The 21,608-nt window shown below is 37.3% G+C and overlaps 1 protein-coding gene across 2 annotated transcripts in view; it reads left to right on the forward strand.

Moving 5' to 3' along the window:
- C1H14orf39 (chromosome 1 C14orf39 homolog) overlaps positions 1-21,608 on the forward strand; it is a 31,211-nt gene that overhangs the window by 3,244 nt on the left and 6,359 nt on the right. For both annotated transcript variants that reach the window (XR_013540842.1, XM_020813683.3), the window contains exons 3-16: positions 1,961-2,087; positions 5,105-5,194; positions 6,896-7,083; positions 8,487-8,529; positions 9,443-9,563; positions 11,812-11,924; positions 12,892-13,031; positions 14,315-14,394; positions 15,524-15,609; positions 15,713-15,777; positions 17,085-17,152; positions 18,334-18,479; positions 18,657-18,792; positions 20,993-21,050. Coding sequence is in view for 1 of the 2 variants with exons in the window: in XM_020813683.3 (XP_020669342.3) it covers positions 1,961-2,087; positions 5,105-5,194; positions 6,896-7,083; positions 8,487-8,529; positions 9,443-9,563; positions 11,812-11,924; positions 12,892-13,031; positions 14,315-14,394; positions 15,524-15,609; positions 15,713-15,777; positions 17,085-17,152; positions 18,334-18,479; positions 18,657-18,792; positions 20,993-21,050 (1,461 nt within the window). In the remaining variant the exon portion in view is untranslated. The remainder of the gene's footprint in view (positions 1-1,960; positions 2,088-5,104; positions 5,195-6,895; positions 7,084-8,486; positions 8,530-9,442; positions 9,564-11,811; positions 11,925-12,891; positions 13,032-14,314; positions 14,395-15,523; positions 15,610-15,712; positions 15,778-17,084; positions 17,153-18,333; positions 18,480-18,656; positions 18,793-20,992; positions 21,051-21,608) is intronic.

Raw genomic sequence — 21,608 nt, forward strand, 5'->3', positions numbered from 1 at the left:
TTGAGAACTATGTGCAGTTTGCAGACTGTTGTGTAACTGTCTCTGTCTAGGCAAGGAACATAAACAAAAGAGTTTCACAGCAACTTTAAAACTAATGTATTTTTTATGATTTACGATTTTGTGGACTGCAACCCATCAGGTGCATGGAGTGCTGTCTCTGTTGGTGGATATTTATAAACATGTTTTGGAACATGGGGGCATGGAGAAATTAAAATGTTAAAAGTAAAAAAAAGATCATATTAACAATGATTGTTTAATTCAGGGGTGTCCAACCTTTCATCTTCCCTGGGCCACATGAGAAGATGAAAATTTGGTTTGGGCCGCACATAAATTTGGTTTGGGCTGCATTGGGGGGGCAGCCCTAGCCGTCCTCCGCAGCCCCGCTTCAAGCGCGCTTACCGGCAGCTGCGATCTCAGACAGCAGAGGCTGCCAGCTTCGGCTCCGGTGGCCTTATGGGGCCGGGAGGGGGTCCACCTATTGATGGGGATGGCGCAATGCAGTCACGCAGCCCCCCTGTCCCCTCCCCTCCCACTCCTTCCTTCCTTCCCTCTCCCCCTCTACTGTTGTGACATGCCCCAGCCACATTCCGGCCGCAAGCGCCGGCAGTGTAACTTGAAACTTTGGAATTTCTTTAAAAATAAAAAATTGCACTGGGCCGCATTATGAGCTGACCTGGGCCGCATGCGGCCCTCGGGCCGCAGGTTGGACAAGCCTGGTTTAGGGCCTTATAGGTTAAGAGTTATATAATCTTATAATTACATGTAACTTTTACAGTATCCTTATGTTACTACTAACATAATAGCTACTGCTACATAGTAGCAGTATTAGTAGCCAAATGAGGCTGTAGCCTTGGCAAATTTATACCAACCTCATTGCCTAGATGTACAGTTCTGAATTGTTTGAGAACTATGTGCAGTTTGCAGACTGTTGTGTAACTGTCTCTGTCTAGGCAAGGAACATAAACAAAAGAGTTTCACAGCAACTTTAAAACTAATGTATTTTTTATGATTTACGATTTTGTGGACTGCAACCCATCAGGTGCATGGAGTGCTGTCTCTGTTGGTGGATATTTATAAACATGTTTTGGAACATGGGGGCATGGAGAAATTAAAATGTTAAAAGTAAAAAAAAGATCATATTAACAATGATTGTTTAATTCAGGGGTGTCCAACCTTTCATCTTCCCTGGGCCACATGAGAAGATGAAAATTTGGTTTGGGCCGCACATAAATTTGGTTTGGGCTGCATTGGGGGGGCAGCCCTAGCCGTCCTCCACAGCCCCACTCCAAGTTGCGATCTCAGATAGCAGAGGCTGCCAGCTTCGACTCCGGTGGCTTTATGGGGCCAGGAGGGGTCTACCTATTGACAGGGACGGCACAATGTAGTCACACAGCCCCCCTCTCCCCTCCCACTCCTTCCTTCCTTCCCTCTCCCCCCCCCACCATTGTGATGTGCCCCACCTGCATTCCAGCCACAAGCGGCGGCAGTGTAACTTGAAACTTTGGAATTTCTTTAAAAATAAAAAATTGCACTGGGCCGCATTATGAGCCAACCTGGGCCGCATGCGGCCGTTGGGCCGCAGGTTGGACAAGCCTGGTTTAATTTATAGTGGTTAGGAAGTAACAAGGACCACCTCACAGAAATAAGCAGATAAGAACATATACCATATTAGCAATGTTTTAATTCTGTTCCCATTCAAATTGTGGTGGAATGTTGTTGTTGTTGTTGTCTTTGGTATAATGTTCTAATAAACTGCTTCAAGAAACCTCATTAGGAGTGAAAGACAGTAAAGAAATGCCTTTATACAGTAAACTAATACATTTATAATAACCTATAGCAAGAGAAAAGTAGTGAGTCAGCACTCTAGATTTAGATCTGGTTCTTCATGGTCCTAGTATTATCAGTTATATTACAGAGGATGATTCTAACTATAGAACAAAAGAAAATATTTATCTTTCAGTATATGCTGCAAATATTTTGGAGAAAAAAAGTGAAATCTGTCGACTGCAAGAAGATATTCACAAAAATGATGAGGTGATACTCAGCCTGCAGAAACAAAATAATAATAGTAAGGAGAACTGCAATGCGTAAGTATGTGTTAGAAATTCCTATAATGTTAAAATTGTAATCCAACAATAATTTAACATGTACAATTATAAACAATATATAACCAGTAGTAAGGCTAGGATCCTGTTGGCTTTTTAGACACACTTAAACAAACACATCAAAGTCACAGGACCTAAAACTGAAACTAATTAAAAAGATATCGTCTGCCCAAAGAAACACACAAGTGCCACTTTATCAGCTTGTTTTAGTATGCTTTCACGTGCAATCACATAAAAAGCTAACAGATTTCTTGCCAAAGTTCTTATTTGTTTCAATTTATTTTTAAAAATAATTTAAATATTTTGTTCAGATAAAAAGTCTCCTAGAATAGATCTGTCAAAATCCTAACAAGAATATGCCAACAAATAATGGCTCACAGGCTAGAAATGTTCGACATAAATTTCAATTGCCAAAAGAGTGCTTTAGGACTATTGCATTAAATTCCCATGCAAGCAGAGTAATGCTTAAGGTATTGTAACAAAGACTTCTATGATACATGATGCAAGCTGGATTTTGAAAAGGAAGAGGCACTAGAGGTCATATGCAAATATATATTGCTTATTGGAGCATATCAAATAATTTTCGAAGATCAGTCCATGCTTTTTAGGTTACAGCAAAGCCTTTGACTCTATAGATCATGATAACCTATGGATCATTCTAAAAGAAATGGGTGTACCTCAATTATTGATTGTTTTGATGAGTAGCCCATATTCTGGACAAGGAGCCACTGCTAGGATGTGTCACTGGAGACTAAGGCCAAGATCATCAACATTACAGTCTTCCCAATTGCTCTGTATGAATGTGAAAGCCAATGAGGGAGAAAATAAATTCATTCAAAATATTTGTGTGTTTGTTCATTCCATTTCTATATTGCTCATTTAGTGGATGTCCCCTATTCTGGGTAGTTCACACTCAAATCAAAAATCTCTCAACCTTCTGTCCCTCAACCGAAAAGTAATAAATGTTAAGGAAAAAAACATATGACAACAACTGAGCAGAAATTTAAGTTTAAACACTAAGGGCCAAACAATATCTACTGCAGGGGAAGGATATTTTTCAAAGCTTCTTTATAGGTCTCTGTTTTGGCCAAAATATGACGTTGGACGATAACTTTGCAAATGGGTCCTGGATCAAATCAAGCTGAACTCTCTTTAGAAGAAAAGTGACTAAACTGAGGCTGCTGCACTTTGAGCGTATAAAAAGATAAAACTTTTTTAAAGGCAATAATATTAGGAGAAATTTAAGGCACCACAAAGAAAGGAAGACCAAATATGAGGTGGATTGTCTCAGTAAAGGAACCCATGCCCTTGAGTTTGCAAAAGCTGAGTATGACTGTTAATTACAGAATATTTTGAGGGTCACTCATTCACTAGTCACCCTAGTTAGACGCAACTTCACAATATATAATAACAACAGATTGGTTTGCAAATATTAATAATAAAATAGTGCCTTTCTTTAGGCAATCTGAATGAAGTAACACAAAAGTGGATTTGGAAGAATAAAAAGAAAGCAAATAAATTCTAACACTAGCCCTAAATGGTTTGGGACCTCGATATTTGGCAAATCGCCTTCTCCCACCTAGATCTACCCAAATTACTCGGCACAGCCAGGATGGACGGTTGAGGGGCCTAACGCAAGAACTAGAAACCAGGCCTTCTCAGCAATGGCCCCTCAACTATGGAATAGTCTTCCAACAGAGATCCACCTGGCACCCTCGCTGGGTGTTTTTAAGAGCCATTTAAAGACTTGGTTCTTTAGGCAGGCCTTCCCTTCTGTCAATCCTTGAATTCTATCTTTTGTTCTATCATTCCCCATCTTGAACACACCATATTATTGATTTAATTGTTTAATGATTATGTTGTTTTATTGTATTTTATAATATTTTATGACATTTGTAAGCCATCCCGAGTAGACGCTGTCTAGGGGGGCAGGGTAAAAATCAAATAAATAAATAAATAAATAAATAAATAAATAAATAAATAAATAAATAAATAAATAGTTTTTAGTTTAAAAGTTTTTATAACAACCGCTTGGAGTGGAAAAGGAGCCAGAAGTCCTTAATTTCTCAGCTGTTGATGGATTTGCCTTGCTTTCCAACACTCCCTCTACTCTTATGAGTGAATGTTGCTAGGTGACAGTGAATAGAGCAAGTAATGGAGTTGGCTTTTCAGTAGATCTTATGGGATAGCTTTGCTTACCTTCACAGCAGCCTGATAGGCCCTGCTGGACCAGAAAAAAAAGCCCACAGTTTTCCCCGCCCCATGGCCAGACAATAAGCTATGGACACAACTACAACTGCAACCCCCTTCTCACATTCCCCAAGTCACACATAGAGGCATACTGCCAAAATTGTTTTTATTAATACAACTTTCTGAGACTTTGTGTGCCTTCATTATATTAAAAAAGAGCTATGTAAGGCAGAACAGTCAGTTTATTATCTCTATTTGCAGATGACAGACATAGCAGTAGAACAACAGGCATCCAAAGCACATGGGAAAGATCTGATGACAGATTTAAGATTTGAACAAAACTGCTATACAAATGAAAAGTGTAATTCTGCCACTGAGTTTTTAGAAATATTTTTGATGAATAAAATGTTTTATGTTTTAGCAATATAAACAAATCATTGGATTTTATTTTTTTAAAATCTAAATAAATTAGTACAGCATGTTTGAATACTATACTGAATTTGATATTGGTTATAAGCTTCATTCTATTGAACCTAATAGCATAGCAAAAACCTGGTAGCTGCAATTAGAGCTCCAAAAGATTAATATTATCCAAAGTTGTATCCCAGGATACTGAATCACGGCATGCTATAACAATGTTTTTATATCACTATATACACTGACAATGTAAACAGAATTCTGCTGAAAAACCTTCCTTCCAAGGATGGGAATGATCCTTGATTTTGATGGCTTTGTTACTTTTCATGATATTTAAAATGCAGTGTTTTGACAAATACATATTTACTGTGGTGTTGAACTTGCTGCCATAGCTGGAAACCAGCATATATGATTCTTAATAAACATGAAGAATATTTGCAGAAAAAACTTCAGGACTGTCAAGAAACAACAGAAAAAGATAAGTATGAAAGTTATATTTATAACATAACAATATTTATGTCCAGAATAACTGCACAAAGCATTACTGCTTATAACCATTCTGTACATTGCCTATATGTATTACTATGTACAACCATTCTAGATATGTAAATAGTATGTGCATATACTTTCACAGATAAAGTTTTACAACACTTAGAGGTACCTGCTAAACATACCAAGCTGCATCTTATCACTAAAAAGAATTAAGATGGGCAAGAGTTCTCTTTTATTTCTAGCTGAAATTCAGCATGCTGTCTTAATATAATTTCAGACTTTTACACAGTGTATGTAAGAACCTCATTATGGATTCTAACCCTACTTCTGTCACGTTTTACTTGTTGGTATTCTGACTGAAAATGTTCTATTACAGTCCACTTTAGTTTGCTCATAACAATTAGTGTAATTTTTCTAGCTATACAGTTTCCAGTTTATCTTGAGTCATACCTTTCACATTATATATATAATATATATAATCTGATATATAAATCAAGGGGCTATATATACAGTATATAAGGAGCTAAATTGCCCCTTGAAGCAAGAGAGTAAATAAACCAGTACCATGGTGTAGTGCAGTGGTCCCCAACCTTGGGCCTCCAGATGTTCTTGGACTTCATCTCCCAGAAATCCTGGCCAGTAGAGGTGGTGGTAAAGGCTTCTGGGAGTTGTAGTCCAAGAACAACTGGAGGCCCAAGGTTGGGGAACACTGGTGTAGTGGACCATAACGATTGAACTTGAAGAAAATAAATTGGTACTGCTAAAGGTTCTTGGGATACCATCTCAGGATATAAACTATGTGACCGTGATTTAGTACAACAGAAGTGTGGGAAGTATTGGAACTAGAAAACAGGGCCTGAGTGATTTCTAACTTCAGAGTCTCATCTTCCACTACCTTTTATTTCATTTCAGATTGTCTCTTTATAGGCTTTTTAGGGTAAGAAAATTTCAGTAGTGATTTATCATTGCTTTCTTTTGTGCAGTACTAATAGAATAAGCTCAAGTGTCACTGCTGTTGTCTGCCAGTGTCCTCTTCAAGATCATCTGCCAGCATACTTTTAATTATGACTGCTGCCATGTAGCTGCCCTTCAGGAGTTTCTCTACTCACATCCCTTGACAGGGGCTGGACTCAACGATCCATAGGGCTCCTTCCAGCTCTGCAGTTCTAACATATTATTATTTCATCACTGCAGCTATCTGTTCTCTCCTGCTGAAACCACTGAAGACGGTGGATACATTTTTACTGATGCTTCAGCTTTGACTATTCTGCCTTGGATGCTGCTTCTGGGAATCCAGGCTTGTAATGGAGTCTAGCTTCCTAACATATCAGGCAAAAACAAATGGAAAATTAAAAATAATGCAGACAAAAACATATTTATTGTTTAATATTTTTATTTTGTTTTTTCCTGAATATGCTAGCACAGACTAACACGGCTACCTTTTCTATAGCTTCCTAACATCATTACTCTTAGTTTCTCTGACACACTCAAACCCATTCAAGGAAGTAAGGTAAGGGTAGTTCTAAATAATTTCCAACATGCAGAAGTTTGGATTCAGCACAGCTCCAGATGATATGGGCTAGTTCAGCTGGCTATCAGCCACCTTAGCTAGTCAGAACTGAAGCCTTATTTATGTTTTGAAAATGTATTTAAACAACATCTAAAGATGACACATTTTCTTGTTTTAAAAGAAAAATGTACCAGGATTATATGAATCAGTATAAGGCAACTTTTAAGCAGCATGAAGTAAAATTTTCAGAAACTGCAATTGTCCAGGAGTACATTCAGGAAAAAAAGGAATTTGAGGAGATCCAAAACCGAGTTCTGAAGATGTCTGAATTATTCAAACAGAAGGAGTGTAAACTGAGAGAACTTCAAGGTAAAGGCATAACATCCATATGTTAGTTGGCTTAAGTAAAATATAGAGAAATATAAACAGGTAAATCTAAAATGGCAGCAGTCAAGATACCCCACATGCTACCCTCTTTTGCTGATCACCATTTATTCTTTTTGAAAAACAGCCCTGACAGTTGCTCAATGTTTGGGTGAGAAGTGGTGAACTGGTGAAAAAAGGAGTTAGCTTCTAGGATTTTTCCTTGTGTGGTGTCACTTTATGAACAGTAGTCAGCACAAGAGGGTATCCTGTGGACTTTCTTGGCTGCTGCCATGGGTATTGTCAATATTCAGGCTGCCCTTTGCTATATAAAACTTGGCATCCTTTTTCATGTTGGCAACGCAGACATGATGTTGTACAATAATCTCAGGCCATTTCCTGGATTTTTTTCATCGTGGGTACCGAAGCACAATATTCCACATTCATAAACTCGAGGTGTTTTTTTAAATGAATTGTTTCATGTTGTCAAGACACTTCTGACTTACTGCAGCCCTAATTGGGATATCTGAGCTATTTAAAAAGTGGCTTACCATTATGCATAATGCCAACATAAATCCAAATAGGGCTGTAGCCAATGAAATTGAGACATTTGTCACATTCCTATCTCTAGCTCAACTCCAGTCATTTTTGATAAGGACAATGGAAACCATGTGTATAGAGAAACACTGGCTCTCTGTCTGTTGGTCTTTCTGGTGTCCTTATGCCATCTAAAGAGCAGGAGGCCACGAGAAACGTAAAAGAAAAAGATATCAGACTTGCAACTTTGTTTAACAAAACTGTTGTACCAGCAATGGACTGCTACTTTCTGTTTGCTAGAATATTCATGAGCATTTAATTCCATTTTTAGAGCTACTGTGAGTGTTAAAGGGTGAAGGCTCTAGCAATTATGTCCAAATAATATTTTAAGTCAAATAACACTTCTTTAATAACTTACTGGAAACAAATATTTTAACCCTGCTCTGCACAGAAAAATGACTTTACTAGCATGACTTGAAAGTGCCATAAATTAAACTGACTTGTCAAAAAGGGCATTTTAACAATCATTCTAATGTACTGTAATATGCAAAAGGTAAGATATAAAAGGATAAAATTTAACAAACTAGTACTACTACTAATCTGCAATAAACTGGGTGTGAATTCCCCCCCCGCTTATATTTCAGTTGGATTCTTAACTGGTTCCACTGTCTTTTCAGTAGACTCTTCTAAATGAAGTAAATAATTAAGGGAAGGGGAGACAGTTGACAGACAACATAATTTACTTGCTTGTTGTAGAGGAATATATGATGCCCTATAGCATGGGGTATTTGAGTGGGGGGAAGTGTCTGTTTGGTATAAGATTTTATCTCAATGCCTAAATGAGATTAATTTATTAATATTTTCTTTTCCAGAACCTGGTCCATTTTTGTCACTTTCATCGTGGGCACTACATATGTATCCATACCATCAATTTTCCAAGTGCCTTTTTATGAGAAATAGTATTTTGCTGCCTTTGTTGTATTTCATTGTTTTATTGTTTATAGTAAAAAGATGTTACTCAGTTGGAAGTACACAGATTATCCTTTATTTCCTACAAAGTCTATTTAACCCTAGTCAAAACCTATATTTTAAAAATTGTCATCAAAACAAACCATGAGTAAGTGAAATGCATTAGTTAAACTTTGGCTTATTTTAACTTAATAAAGTAAGTAAACTAAGAAACTGATTTTAAAACATAGTAAAATTTTGGATTTATTTATAGTAATCCTTTTCATAGTCTTGTTTTATTCAAAATGTGCTCAATTCTGATAATATGATCACTAATATAATTTTTAGAAGATTTATAGAAGCAGAATTTAAGCTTATCTTATTGAAAGATATGTAATCAGAATTTGGACCACATTCATACTTAAATTTTTTAAGGTATCATTCTCAGCTTAAATTGAAGTACTAAGGCCTGAGTTGTACGCCAGTTGATGTCACGCAATCGATATGCCTTTAGTATGTTTCTTCCCCCTCCCCTAATACAGACTGAGCAGAGCCTATGATGTGTCCTCAGTCACTAAGTACTGCTTTGCATGCCACTGTTAAAATCTCCCATTTTGGTTCTAGTACACCATACAGATTTCTCTTTGGCCTAACAGCAAACAATTCAGTCAAGACCATTCACTGCAACCATGGCTGAATTTGGATGGAAGATGAAGGTAGTAAAGTTAAGTCGCATGCACATTTGAATAAGTCTATTATTTGAATAGCTTAAATCCAAATGAACACTTCATACGTGGTTGTCAATTGAATAGTGGCTCTATTTAGCCTGCTACTTGATTGTTTACTGTTCATGTTTTATCGATCCCTTAACCTAACAAAGTGCTTCTTTGAGGCAAAACACAAAGGAAACTCTTATGCATGCAGCGGATCTCAGGCAGCAATCACTTGAGCTAGACAAAACTGTAGAAGGGCTGGAAAAGAAAATGAATTATTTCAAACAGGTAAAAGCCTGTTGTTAAATTCTATTTATGTTACAGTCTGTGCTGAAAGACTACAGTATCATGTTGCAGTGGATAAAGATATATCGTATTGCATTGCTTGGAGCCTGAATCAATACGGATTCTGTAATGTTCTTAGTTTTATATTTAGTGTTGTTTCTAGGTATTGTTACTGTTTCTATTCTATTACTACAACATAACATTTTATTTTTAAAAAGTAATATGTGATTTCCTATAAGTTGATAAAGATGGAGAAGAGGCCCCAAGCACATATATGAGACTGCACAGTGTATGTGATCTATTGTTTCACTGAATTTCTGATCTCTGGATGCTTTTTCTGCCTTCTGCTCTCCGGCAGCTGACTGTCTATAGAAATATGGGTAGAGGAAAGAGTTGCTTAATATCTTCATATTTCAAGAAGCAGAACCCCATCTTTATCCAGTCTAAAAAAACCTTCAAATTTCTTACTCTTAAGGGCCTGACAGGAATTATTCTAAATTTCCTGTTTAGAATGCAGTTGATACAGTTATAGGACTAACACCAAAATCCTAAAGTTTTAAATTTTTTGTCATCCGACAAAATTAGGACATGAGAGCTGGAAAGCCTCATGTTCCAGAATAAACTGAGCTTGTTTCCAGTTCCCGCCAAGCACCAGGAACACTTCCCTTTTGCAGCAACAAACCATCAGAGTTTTTACAACCTCACATGCTGCCTGTGGTTTGAGTGACTGGGAGGAACTTTTCTAGGCTGAGTGACAATCAATCTGTCCAGCACTAACCAAGTGTTCCTTCCTGCCTCTAAACTTGAAGAGCTCTGCCTCTCTGCTGTGCTTCTCTTTCCCTCTTCAATCTGTTGGAAGCAATTGGTTGTTTAGTTTGCTGTTGATCTATTCATAATGGTAAGTCATGAAATGTTCTTATTCTTTCTCCTACAAATGTCTCAGAATTAGTTTTTGAGACCTTAAGTACCAATTAATGAGAAAGGGGTGGACTATCTGGAGAACTTGAAGCTACATCTCTGAATCTCTATACTTCTGCTGTGTGGCAAAAAGAATTATACACCAGTAATTCTAAACTCTGCAGTAAAAACTATGTCTGAACGTAGCTTATCCTGAGCCATGAGACATTCCAGCCTTCCATGACCTTTTTTGTTTGTTTGCTTGTTATTTTTCTTTCCCTTTAAATGGAAAAAGGGGCCAAAAGGGATTGCTTGAGATGTGGATGCAAGCTTGCCTCATATGACATTTTGCATTTCAAAGCAACCCTGTTTAGCCCTGTCCAGCCCAATCCAGGCTGGGATAATTTGGCTGTCTAGTCACACTCTAAAATAATCTGCTTCTAAAGGATTGACAGATTTGCATGATTTCCAGATACCCCTGGAGGGAATGTTTAGCTGACCTGCAGACTATACTGTTTAAATTCTACTGGGTTCTTAAGAACAGGAAACTTGTTCAGTTGATATTATAGCTAAGGTACAGATTAAGTTAAATACATTGTGTGGCGTTTAGATTCTTTCTGTTTTACTCCAGAGTTATTATATGAGCTCTTGATCTGGACAATCATTTGAGGATAGGAATCTTAAATGTCCCCTAGCTATAAAAACCAAAGGTAGGCAAGAGGAATAGTTGGCAGAAGGAGGTTTAAACCTTCCCTACCAGCAAATTGTATTCCCAGACCCAACTGGATCCTGATTTACTTACTTGAGAAAAAAAGATAAAGAGATCCCAAACTGCATGCTATGTGTTTAATGTATGTACAGTATGTAGTTTAGCTCCTAGATGATCTTTCCTTCTCTCTCCAGATACTTTTTAGTGAGAGATTTCTATAGATTTCTTGGAAAGCTTTGGGAAATAAGTCAGAAGGAGCAACATTTATATTGAAAATGGAGGAAAACTCTTACCATATCGAACTTTACTTAGAGACCATTTGAAAGCCTATTCCATCATCGAGATGGTAGCTAAAAGATCATGCCTGTGATGACAGGTTTTCTATAGGTCCTGTCTTTGAAAACAGGCCAAAATACTGTAAGGTTGAGAGACTGCTAACTATGACTAACCAATATACTTCGTTATGTTAATATTTTTTAAACTGCACTAAGTGCTAATCTTCTTCCTTGTTCAATTCAAAGTTTAAAACTTTAAAAACCTCAATAACGTGGAGTTGAATTATCTAAAGTAGTGGCTTCTACTATTTGAATAAAAGTTATTACATGTCATTTACATAAAATTACCACACTATTATTTATTGTTTAGCAACTTGAAGAAATTGCACAAGATCAAAGCCATCCTGAAGATCAAAATCACCTTGAAGTGGCATCAAGAGAAACTGAGAGAAATCTAGAAACAGGGACAGAATTAGATGGAAGGTAGCATTTTTAAATAGACTAATGTTGAGAACAAACTTCTAGAATCCTATATAAACCTTTAGGCAAATCTTACAGTGCAAAGTTGTGTTAGTTTTATACACTTTTAAAAACCTAGGTTTTGCCCAAAGTATTAAGGTAGTCTGAAAGGGTGCTTAAATTTTTCTTCTGTTAATCCCAAATCATCAAACTGAAGTACATTTCAAAACTGAAATAATTTAACAACATCTGTGCTATACATATGATGAAAACTCAGTAGAAAGAAGAGGTTTCTTTAACATCCAAATGGCAATGCAACACTTCAGATCACCTTACAAACAACAGAGGACACTCCTGGCTGCTGTTGTATCATTTTTCATTTTCAATATCAGTTCAAGTCATCACTGCTCTTCGTAGAATAAGTAATACTTGTTTTTGAAAGCATCATCTCTGTCTTAATGTACTTAGCTCCAATCTAAGGTTGATGTTCTGATTTTGCTGAAATTTGAAGTATTTTCCCTCCCACTGAATGCAACAGGACCATTACATCTGTTAATTAGATTTTTCTGTACAGTATTAGGCTGTATATACATACTGATCATGCAGTCAGCATAGGATTGTCTGTATACAGCAGTGCATTCTAATGATATACATGAATTAGGTAGAACTACATTTTTGTAGGATACAAACTTGCAGGTAGAAACTATGAATCTGAATATATTTAGCTTATTAATAAACATTTCTCTGTATATATAACATACTAAAACCTTTTATCATATCTTTTCTCTTTCTCACATTTACATCAAACCCATTACAATGTGATGTTTCAATGTGGTATGATCAAGACAGAACATACTATATAGTTCTGGATTATGCTGAGATGACGTACTTCCTCTTCTGCATTCTACCTCAGTAAATTCAGATTTGTGGCATTTCTACCTATTTTCTTCTTGGCAATCTTGCTTTAATTGTAGAATTTCCTATCTTTCAGCGTGCTCAAAGAGAATCATCATTTTTTCAATGAGAAGCAGCAAAAATATACATCATTGCACCTTCCTAGCATTTCTCGGAAAGAAGTCCATCGTATACCAACTGTGAAGCCAATGTTTCAACATGCAGGGACAGCAAAAAGTACAGTAATAAAAATACTTTGAGCTTTTATTTTTAGTTTTAGGAGGAAGGGAAAGTTTTAATCTATCACATCATGTAATTAGACATTTATATAAACACATGTACCTGGATAACTAGAGTTCTGTTTAGATGTTCCAAAATCTGGGAAGGAGTGCAGTAACTCCACCCCTCTACCATTATTTCAATGAATTTCAGTGGAGAGGAGAGCTCTCTTTATAAACAGAGGTTCTCTGTGGTATCAGGAACACTGGCAAATCAGGATTCTGATTGCTCAGAGAACCTTCACACATTGGGGAAGCTCTCCTTTTCAGAAGGTCACTTTCCACATATGAACAATTTATTTATTTTATTTATTTATTCTATTTATATCCCGCCTATCTGGTCAATGGAACTGACAATAGAGCGGGACATGGCAGTTTCATGGAAGCTGTTTTAATTATCTTGAAATAGTTTCTTTACTGTATCTAGAACAGGACATGGACCTCTCTGTGCATGCCACATTTTGTATCCAAGATCCTCATATTTTTAAAGTCCTATTTAGGCACTTTAAAGTTAAACAAGGTAAAAGGGTAAAGATGATGTGGAAGTGTAGCTCCAGTCCAGATAAATCTTTTTTAAATGCTTGTTATATGATGGATAGTAATGACAATAATGTTTATATCACAGCCAGTCTGCCAAAAATTATATAATAAAAGCCTCATGGTGTAGTGGTTACACTGCAGTATTACAGTTAAGACTCTGCTCACAACCTGTGTTCAATCCCAGTGGGGTCAGGCACAGTCCTGAGGTTGACTCAGCATTACACCCTTGGAAGAGAAAAATGAATAGAGTACCTAGCCTGCAAAAGGGGGGGGCAATGTGTAGCCTACATAATTAAATTGAGTGTTTTATGTGCTATGTGGTGGTAAATAAGCTGCACACTTTGCTTTCATAAAATAAATTTATATTTATTTTGGTAGAGCAAACAGATAGAAATAAGGGAAGGCCTGAAAATACTTTTTTAAGAGGAGAGGAAGAGAAACATGTTTAGAATGGGGCAGATATAACATTCAGGAACATGTCAAATTCAAACAGATCTAATGCTATTCAGTGTATCTAACAGTATGCGTGTAATTTTGCCTGCATTCTGAGCATCCATCTGTTCTTAAAGAAACTGATGAACCTGCCATTGTATAGCTGATTTTGTGCTTATATTAATTTTACCTCAGTTATGTTTTCTTTTGTTTGATAATGCAGCTCAATAGCATAGGGTTAATAATCCTAAACTGATATTAAAAATATAGGTGTAGAAGAGAAAGAAAATATTGTAGAACATTCAACGTTGACCAGTGTGTACTTCAGCCACGTGGAAAGTGAAAATCAGGTATATAAAATGGAAAGGACATAAGACAATTGGTAAGACATGAAAGGGTTATGGTTACAAATGTTGTATCTGTCATCTTAATGATTATGTTATAGAAAAAAAGGTGTCCTGTTGCACATTATTTCATCTTATGTACCAAACAAACAAGTCATTTGAACCTTGGTGGACAAATTTTATTCTGATCTTTTAAAAATCATTAATTTCAAACATTTATATGCCACCTTCTCAAGAGCTGAATGTCACAACAATCATTACAGTGATAAATTAAGATGACTATAAAAATTTAAAATTATTTAAATATTAAATTAATACCAAAACTTTCACTATGGTGTCTGTGACTCACTCATATGGGTCTTGTATCAAATAAACTGACAGATTCAGCTTCTTTAACCTTGTCTTGCTTTACCACTTTTATGTACTACTGTAATGTAAAATGTCATAGACTCTGAACTCATTTTCCCTGTCTAGTAAATAATATGTTTCTAAACATTTATGTTTTGACTATTTTTGTTCTCTTAGGAAACTCTTACTTGATGTTTCTGCTAGTCTAGCAATAACATGAAAACCTAAAACCTAATAAGTAAATTAAATTTATATTTACATTTTCCAAACAATGGCACAAAAAGTTTATACAATCAAAGATTTATTTTTCACTCATTCATTCATTTCAAACATATTTTTTCTGCATGGTTGGACAGTGTCATCGAAGTGACCAACATGAATTTGACCCAACTCCGGGAGGCAGTGGAAGACAGGAGGGCCTGGTGTGCTCTGGTCCATGGAGTCCCGAAGAGTCGGACATGACTTAACTACTAAACAACAACAATAATTTTACATTTTCCTTGGAAGACTGTTGTAGAAGAGCTGTTTCTTTAACAAATGATGTAATTTGCATAGAAAAGAAATTGCATGTTTAATCAGTATTTTAATCAACCAGTCATCTGACTTAATAAAACATTTCTTCAAATTCTTTTTATTGGAGGCAAAAGTAGCAAATTGGATGGTAGCAAACAATAATGTTTGAAAATTATAGAGGCCAAGAAGATGGTATTTCTATAGCATATGGAAAAGCCAATATGCAGTTACTATTTTATATTTTTATTCACCTGAAATATGGTCTTTGTTTTAGAAATGCAATGATACAGCAGGAACCAATATTTCAAAACCTGCCCAGATTTCATCTGTAACAAGATTGCAAAACCAAACACCATTCAGGTAACTTTAAATAAATTCCATTTTCATCACCAAAGCTGCAGATTATTAATTTTGCCTGAAAAGTTTGCTGTGGATAGAAATAATTTATTCTGTTAACTTGTAGATTGCTAGCTTATCAGAAGCAACCAAACAGCAAACAGTGGCTTGAGCCTGAGGTTCCAGAAACAGGTAAAATGCTATTAGAAAATAAAATGCGATGCAATTTTGGATAGTATCCAATTTATCCTTCCCTGCAATGGAACATGTACCATTAAAACAGGTTAGAGGAGTGGAGCTCCAGCTCCCTTCATGCTCTCTACTCTGGAAGGTCAGGGGGACTTTCGGGAATAGATCTAGAAAGGAAGCACAGGAGCTACAAGGGAGAGGAGATGAAAGCCTTTTTGTATTTGCAGATGTCCCATTTGTGCACAATGGGTTCTTATCTTTACTAAATAATCATATTGCTGGAAACAAGAATAAGAATACAAAACCTCCATCCTTGTTTAGATAAATTATAAATAACAAATTTGTCAAGATGTGTACTGACCCCTGCTCTTGTATCCTACTGTTGAATTTGTGGTATTGTGCCACTCCAAATAAATCACACAGGGCACACGGTGGCTGCACATCATCATTGTTTATTCCTACTCAGTCAGAAAAGCTACTCACTGTCAGTTGCAGTACCACAGAAAGTGAGTAACACGAGTATAACTGTGGGTAACACTGAGTATGGCTAAATCTAACTTACCATGTAGTATTCTAAAGGCTTTCCAATCAGTACTGTTATAATGAATCAAAGTAACATATCAAGATCAGCTTTTCCCATCCCTTTTTGGGATTCTGCCATAACCTGGTTATTCAGAACAGAAGCTGCATTAGGTCCCCAAGCCTCTCTAACTGGTGATCTGAGCCTTCTCTCTGCCTCCTCTCTCTCAATTTTTCTATTGTCTTTATCTTTTGTGATAACCCATTCCTAGCTACTATGGCCAGGATTCTATAGAATCACCTTGCGCAGCAGAAGTGGCATGACCTGTTTCATTCTTTTTGCCACTTGCACAATGAGGTAAGAAGGAAAATCTTTTGCAGACATTAACTATTCATAACAGGCACCTCATGTTTACTAGAAACACTTGTGCAATCAAAGGATCTCGCATTAGTATGCCAACACAGATTTACTCTCTGCCAGCAGGAGCACCCAACAAGAATGACGGCTCATGTTTCTGGGGCAAACACAGAATAACCTTCAGAATACAGTAATAGATCAATTGGCCATGATATCCTCTAGGTTCCATTGTTGCATCCTTCCCCTTGACATGAGAATGCATGCTTGTCTCAGGAGTTCCATGACTGCTTTTAGGTGATTGTGGAATATACAGCTGTATTCTACTTCTCCACAAACCTGTACCAGTAGATATACCAATATTATGAGATAAAACTTTAGAATTCAAATATTATTTTCATGTATAATAATCTATTTTTAACATGATATTCTATAGCAAACACGGCCGATTATGCAGGAAGAGAAGGTGGAAACAAGTCAAAGGATTCTGCAAATACATCTCAAGTCAGTTTAATGTTATTTTTATTTTATATTTCAATTACTCCTCCAAAGTCCTCAAATTCTCCAGTACTCCATATTCTGTTGTGTTATGCTGATACAGGACAGGAGTATGGGTCTTTTTTCTTTTTTAAATCGAGGCAGGAGTGGGGTGGGCAAAGTACAATCAGTTGGCTGCATGAGGCCCTAAAGAAATGCTTGTGGCCACTTGGGTTTCCCACATACCCCAGTGCTTCTACAGCAACAACAAACTGTGGTGAAAAATGTCATTTTAACTCCTAGAACCTATCGCTTTTGGAAACTCCCAAGACCCCCTTAAAGCCTCGAAACAACAACAACAACAACAAAAGAGAATAATTCCCTCCCATCCCATTTTCAGGTCTCGGGGACTGAAAACTGCTCACCCCTGACTTAAGGACTTATAAACTTCTTGTAGTCTTTACTTAGCGCCTCAAGCAATCCCAGGAAAACTCCTCAAGAAAAATGATTATACTTTTTGTCTGTGGTCTTTGGTATGTTACTTTTATGGGTTTCTCTGCCTATGCCGAGCTTTATTTGGAACACTCCGGAGCTGAGCATTTTGGCACTGAAGAAATGGAAGCGTAGTCTGCTTCTCCAGTGGATATGCTGAAACCGTGTAGCTTATTTCCTTTCCAATTTCCCCAGCAGTAGTTTAGGGAAGCATCCTTTGGAAGACAAATTTGACAAATCTGTGAATTGTTCATTCTCATCTCCTTTTTTTCTTGTCACTGTTCCGGAATTAATGATCATATACTTCCTGTTGAATACTGGAATAAAGATATCAAATCTTTGTGAGAAGTGGGAAAGTGTGGTCACACCCTGGGGCATAACCCAGTGGCAGAGCAAGTGCTTTGCATGCAGAAGGCCCCTATTTTAATACCTGGGAAGATTCAGAAAGATCACTGTCTGGAAGGAGCCCTGACAGTTTTTGCCACTTAGTATAGAGCTGAATGAATCAATGCTCTTCCTATAAAGGAACTTCATAATGTTCACAACTGAATTTGGAAAATTTGCTCTTTTGAACTATTGCCCCAGAGTCCTATGACCAGCACAGCAGGTTCTGCACCCACTACATTTATGGAAACAAACAAACATATTCAACTGTAGCCATAACTGCCATAACATAATACAGATATGGCCTCACAATTAACATTTGCCTTTAACAGGATGGGCATAAAGAGTGTTACAGTAATCCAGCTGGAAATCACTCTGCAGAGAGAGAGGAAAGTACTGAAAGTTTTCCAAGAACTCCAGAGCCAAATATACTTTCAAAGACATCTGATTCTGGTGGAATGAAAACACCATTTGACTTGTAAGGATTTTTAATTCATATAACATTTAGTTCAAGGAATATTTAAAAACTTTGCCTCTCTCAAAAGCTCCCATGATGAAAGCCTACATTTCTACTAAATTTCGATGTCAGCTATTATAGGTGTAATCTTAAATGTTTTATCCTTACTTAATTTCTTCCTTTGTTTCATTATGCCAGGCTTCAGTCAGAAAATGAAGGATCTATGTCCAAGTCACCAGCTTTTTCATTTCTTACTTGTTTTACTTCAAAGTCACCTGGATTTAATTTCTTTGATTCCTCTGCATTTGGAGCTGAAATTTCACCAAACCATCAGGTATAATTAAAATGCATAGCTGTGTGATATAGAGTTGCTAGATCTCACTGTGCCACCTGGAGTCTCATATGCTTCCCTGGGTCTTCAGGCAGAGAAAGAAATCTCAGAGCAGGTAGTGTTAGAAAGGAAGTTTAGTTTCTGTGTGGGAGATTACTTTAAAGCACTGGTTCCCCAGATGGTCTTGGACTACAACTCCCAGAAATCCTGGCAGACACAGGTAGTGGTGAAGGCTTCTGGAAGTTGTAGTCCAAGAATATCTGGGGAATCAAGGTAGGGAACAATGCTGAAACGGGCCCTGGTACACCCTGGTGAGAGGGCACTGAAAAACATGATTAGCCATAAAAAGGTACAAAGTTACATACAGATATCACAGGAGATGCCATATCAAAGCAAGGGAGCAGCCTTGGGATTAATGCAAGAAGCCATCTGCTTTTCCAGTAAACAACCAGGTGCGCACTTCAAAAGCTCTTTTTTGAAGCTTGAAAATTTTCTAGGCCCTCACACAACATGTGAATCTACAGAAGAAAGGGGCATGCTCCCATGGCACAAATGGTTTCAAGCAAACAGCTGGGAGGGTCTGGATACTTAGATTCCAGGACTTCCGAAGAAGTGAGGGAAGAGAGCACTCCTCTCTATGGCGGTGGGGGGGAGTCACCTCCGAGATGTAACTGAATGGAATTTCATCCTATGTAAGCTTTGGTATAGATTCCTGCCTGTTAGAAAGTTAGGGAAATAGCAGTATTTCTTAGCCTTAATTACCTATAATCTGATTTTATTGCCTTGATTAGGAGCCCTGAAATGTATTCTATGGAACTTAAATGCCTTGAGGATGGACTTTTCTTGGTGTAGAAAATCTGTTCTTACAGAGCTACAGTTTGGTTACACATAGTGCCAGTAAGCCAAGCCTCTTGTTTCACATTACTTGAGCAAACAGAGTATGGGCAGAATGCAAGGGTTTTGCAGCCAACTCATTAATTTGTGATTAACATCAGTAAATCACATTAATTAGGAGACTGGTGGCAGCTACTGGGAAAATAGGAAAAGGGCAATTTTTGCACTGGGAAAGAAAAGCAGCCAGCCAGGCTTTGTTTGAGAGTAAGGCTCAGTCCCAGCATGGGTATCACCACAGGAATCACTGCTTTAAAACCTGGGCATCCCTTCCTAGCTGGGGTCAGGATTCACTGGTCAGTTTGAAGTTGGTTATACAGTATTTGTTTTGAGGTTGCATAGTGTCGAGACAACAAAAGAAAAGAAAACCAGGAGAGAGAGAAGTCTGGAGAGGGCATACATGCACTTGAGGCGAGAGCACTGTAAAGCACTCTGTGCCTCTTTTCACAGTCAGCTGCCTCCATCCTAAACCTTCTCCCAGCTTTTGTGACATCATGAGGACTCACTAACAGGTCCTCACACGTGCCCATCCATGGGTCTCAGGCCAAAGCCCTGCAGCCTCAGAAAATGGATGCTGCTGCCCTGGCAACTCTATAGAATGATGATTAAGAGTGTCATATCAGAACTGGAAGGATGTAGATTGATATTTACACTTGACCACAATCTTCACGGTCTGAGGATAAAATGTGGTGAGGTGAACCATAGTTACTGCCCAAAGCAAAATCAGAATAAAGGCAGGATATTGCTGTAATAAAATAAATAAGAGTGAACTCTAAAGTTAAGTAGCATTTATAACTAATCAAATAGAAATATTCATGTGAACATATTACAGTAACAAGGGCTGTTTTGAGATACAAATAGCTATTTGTATCTGGAATGAATCTGAAATTAGTGCTCTTTCTCACACCAAAAAATGATGACAAAATATTAGGTGCTCGGGTAGAGAAAGTTTTGTTTTTTGATTCTGAGAGAGATATGGATCTATCATCTCCATGTTCTTCAATCAACTCTCCAGACCAAGCATGGCTCTTAGACATTATGTAACTTTCTTTTTTTCTAGTTTGATTTCATTAATATTTTATTGATAGAAGGAATAACCACTTGGAAGACTATGAAGAGGTAACCACACTGATAGAAATAGCAAAGTTTTGTTCTGGTGTCCAGATTTTAAACATCAGTTTCACCATCTGTGCATAACTATACAGTTGTACAGTTTTTATTCTGCATTGATAATACAGCACATTGATCTCCCATTTCCTGAATTGCTTCTTAGTTTTCTGATTAATTCACCGTAATAACTCTCATGTTTCAGTCAGGTGAAAGTTCTTCTGCCGGACATTTAAATCCTATTTCTCCACAAAAAGATATTGGTAAGTTTTATCAATGCCTTGTTCATATTAATGTCCACTAACAGCTAAGTTAGGAGTTTGTTCCTCAGCAAAAATGTTTAATATGGGCCCCATCTGTTTCTACATCAGATACTGAAAGTCATGTTTTGTCCACCAATTCCATTTGCACATCTGGTTGACAAAGTCTTAACAGTTCCAGTCCATATACCTTGAGGATAAAATCACTCAACTTTCAGGCTGCCTTGAGTGCCATTGTTGATGTAGCAGTTGTCTGATGTAGTATCATGAATCACTTGTCCTGTTTTGTTGAATCATTTTCAGTTTTTGAAGCCACTACTTGCTATCTCAGCCGTTACAGAACATGACTTTCTTGAGGTAGCCATTTGGAGCTGAACCCAAGGGAGTGGTGTATGCATCACTGCATGACAGAATAGCCCTTCCACTACTGGTCCACCTCCCCTTTTTTGCAGGCCAGTCTAGAAAAAGACAGTGATTTAACTGTAAACATTCTTGGAAGAAACTGATTTGCATGCTCCAGTCCAGTTCAAATTCATGTCCTGTTTCACCATCATGGACGAA

Source organism: Pogona vitticeps, chromosome 1 (genome assembly GCF_051106095.1).
Source record: "Pogona vitticeps strain Pit_001003342236 chromosome 1, PviZW2.1, whole genome shotgun sequence".
NCBI lineage: Eukaryota > Metazoa > Chordata > Lepidosauria > Squamata > Agamidae > Pogona > Pogona vitticeps.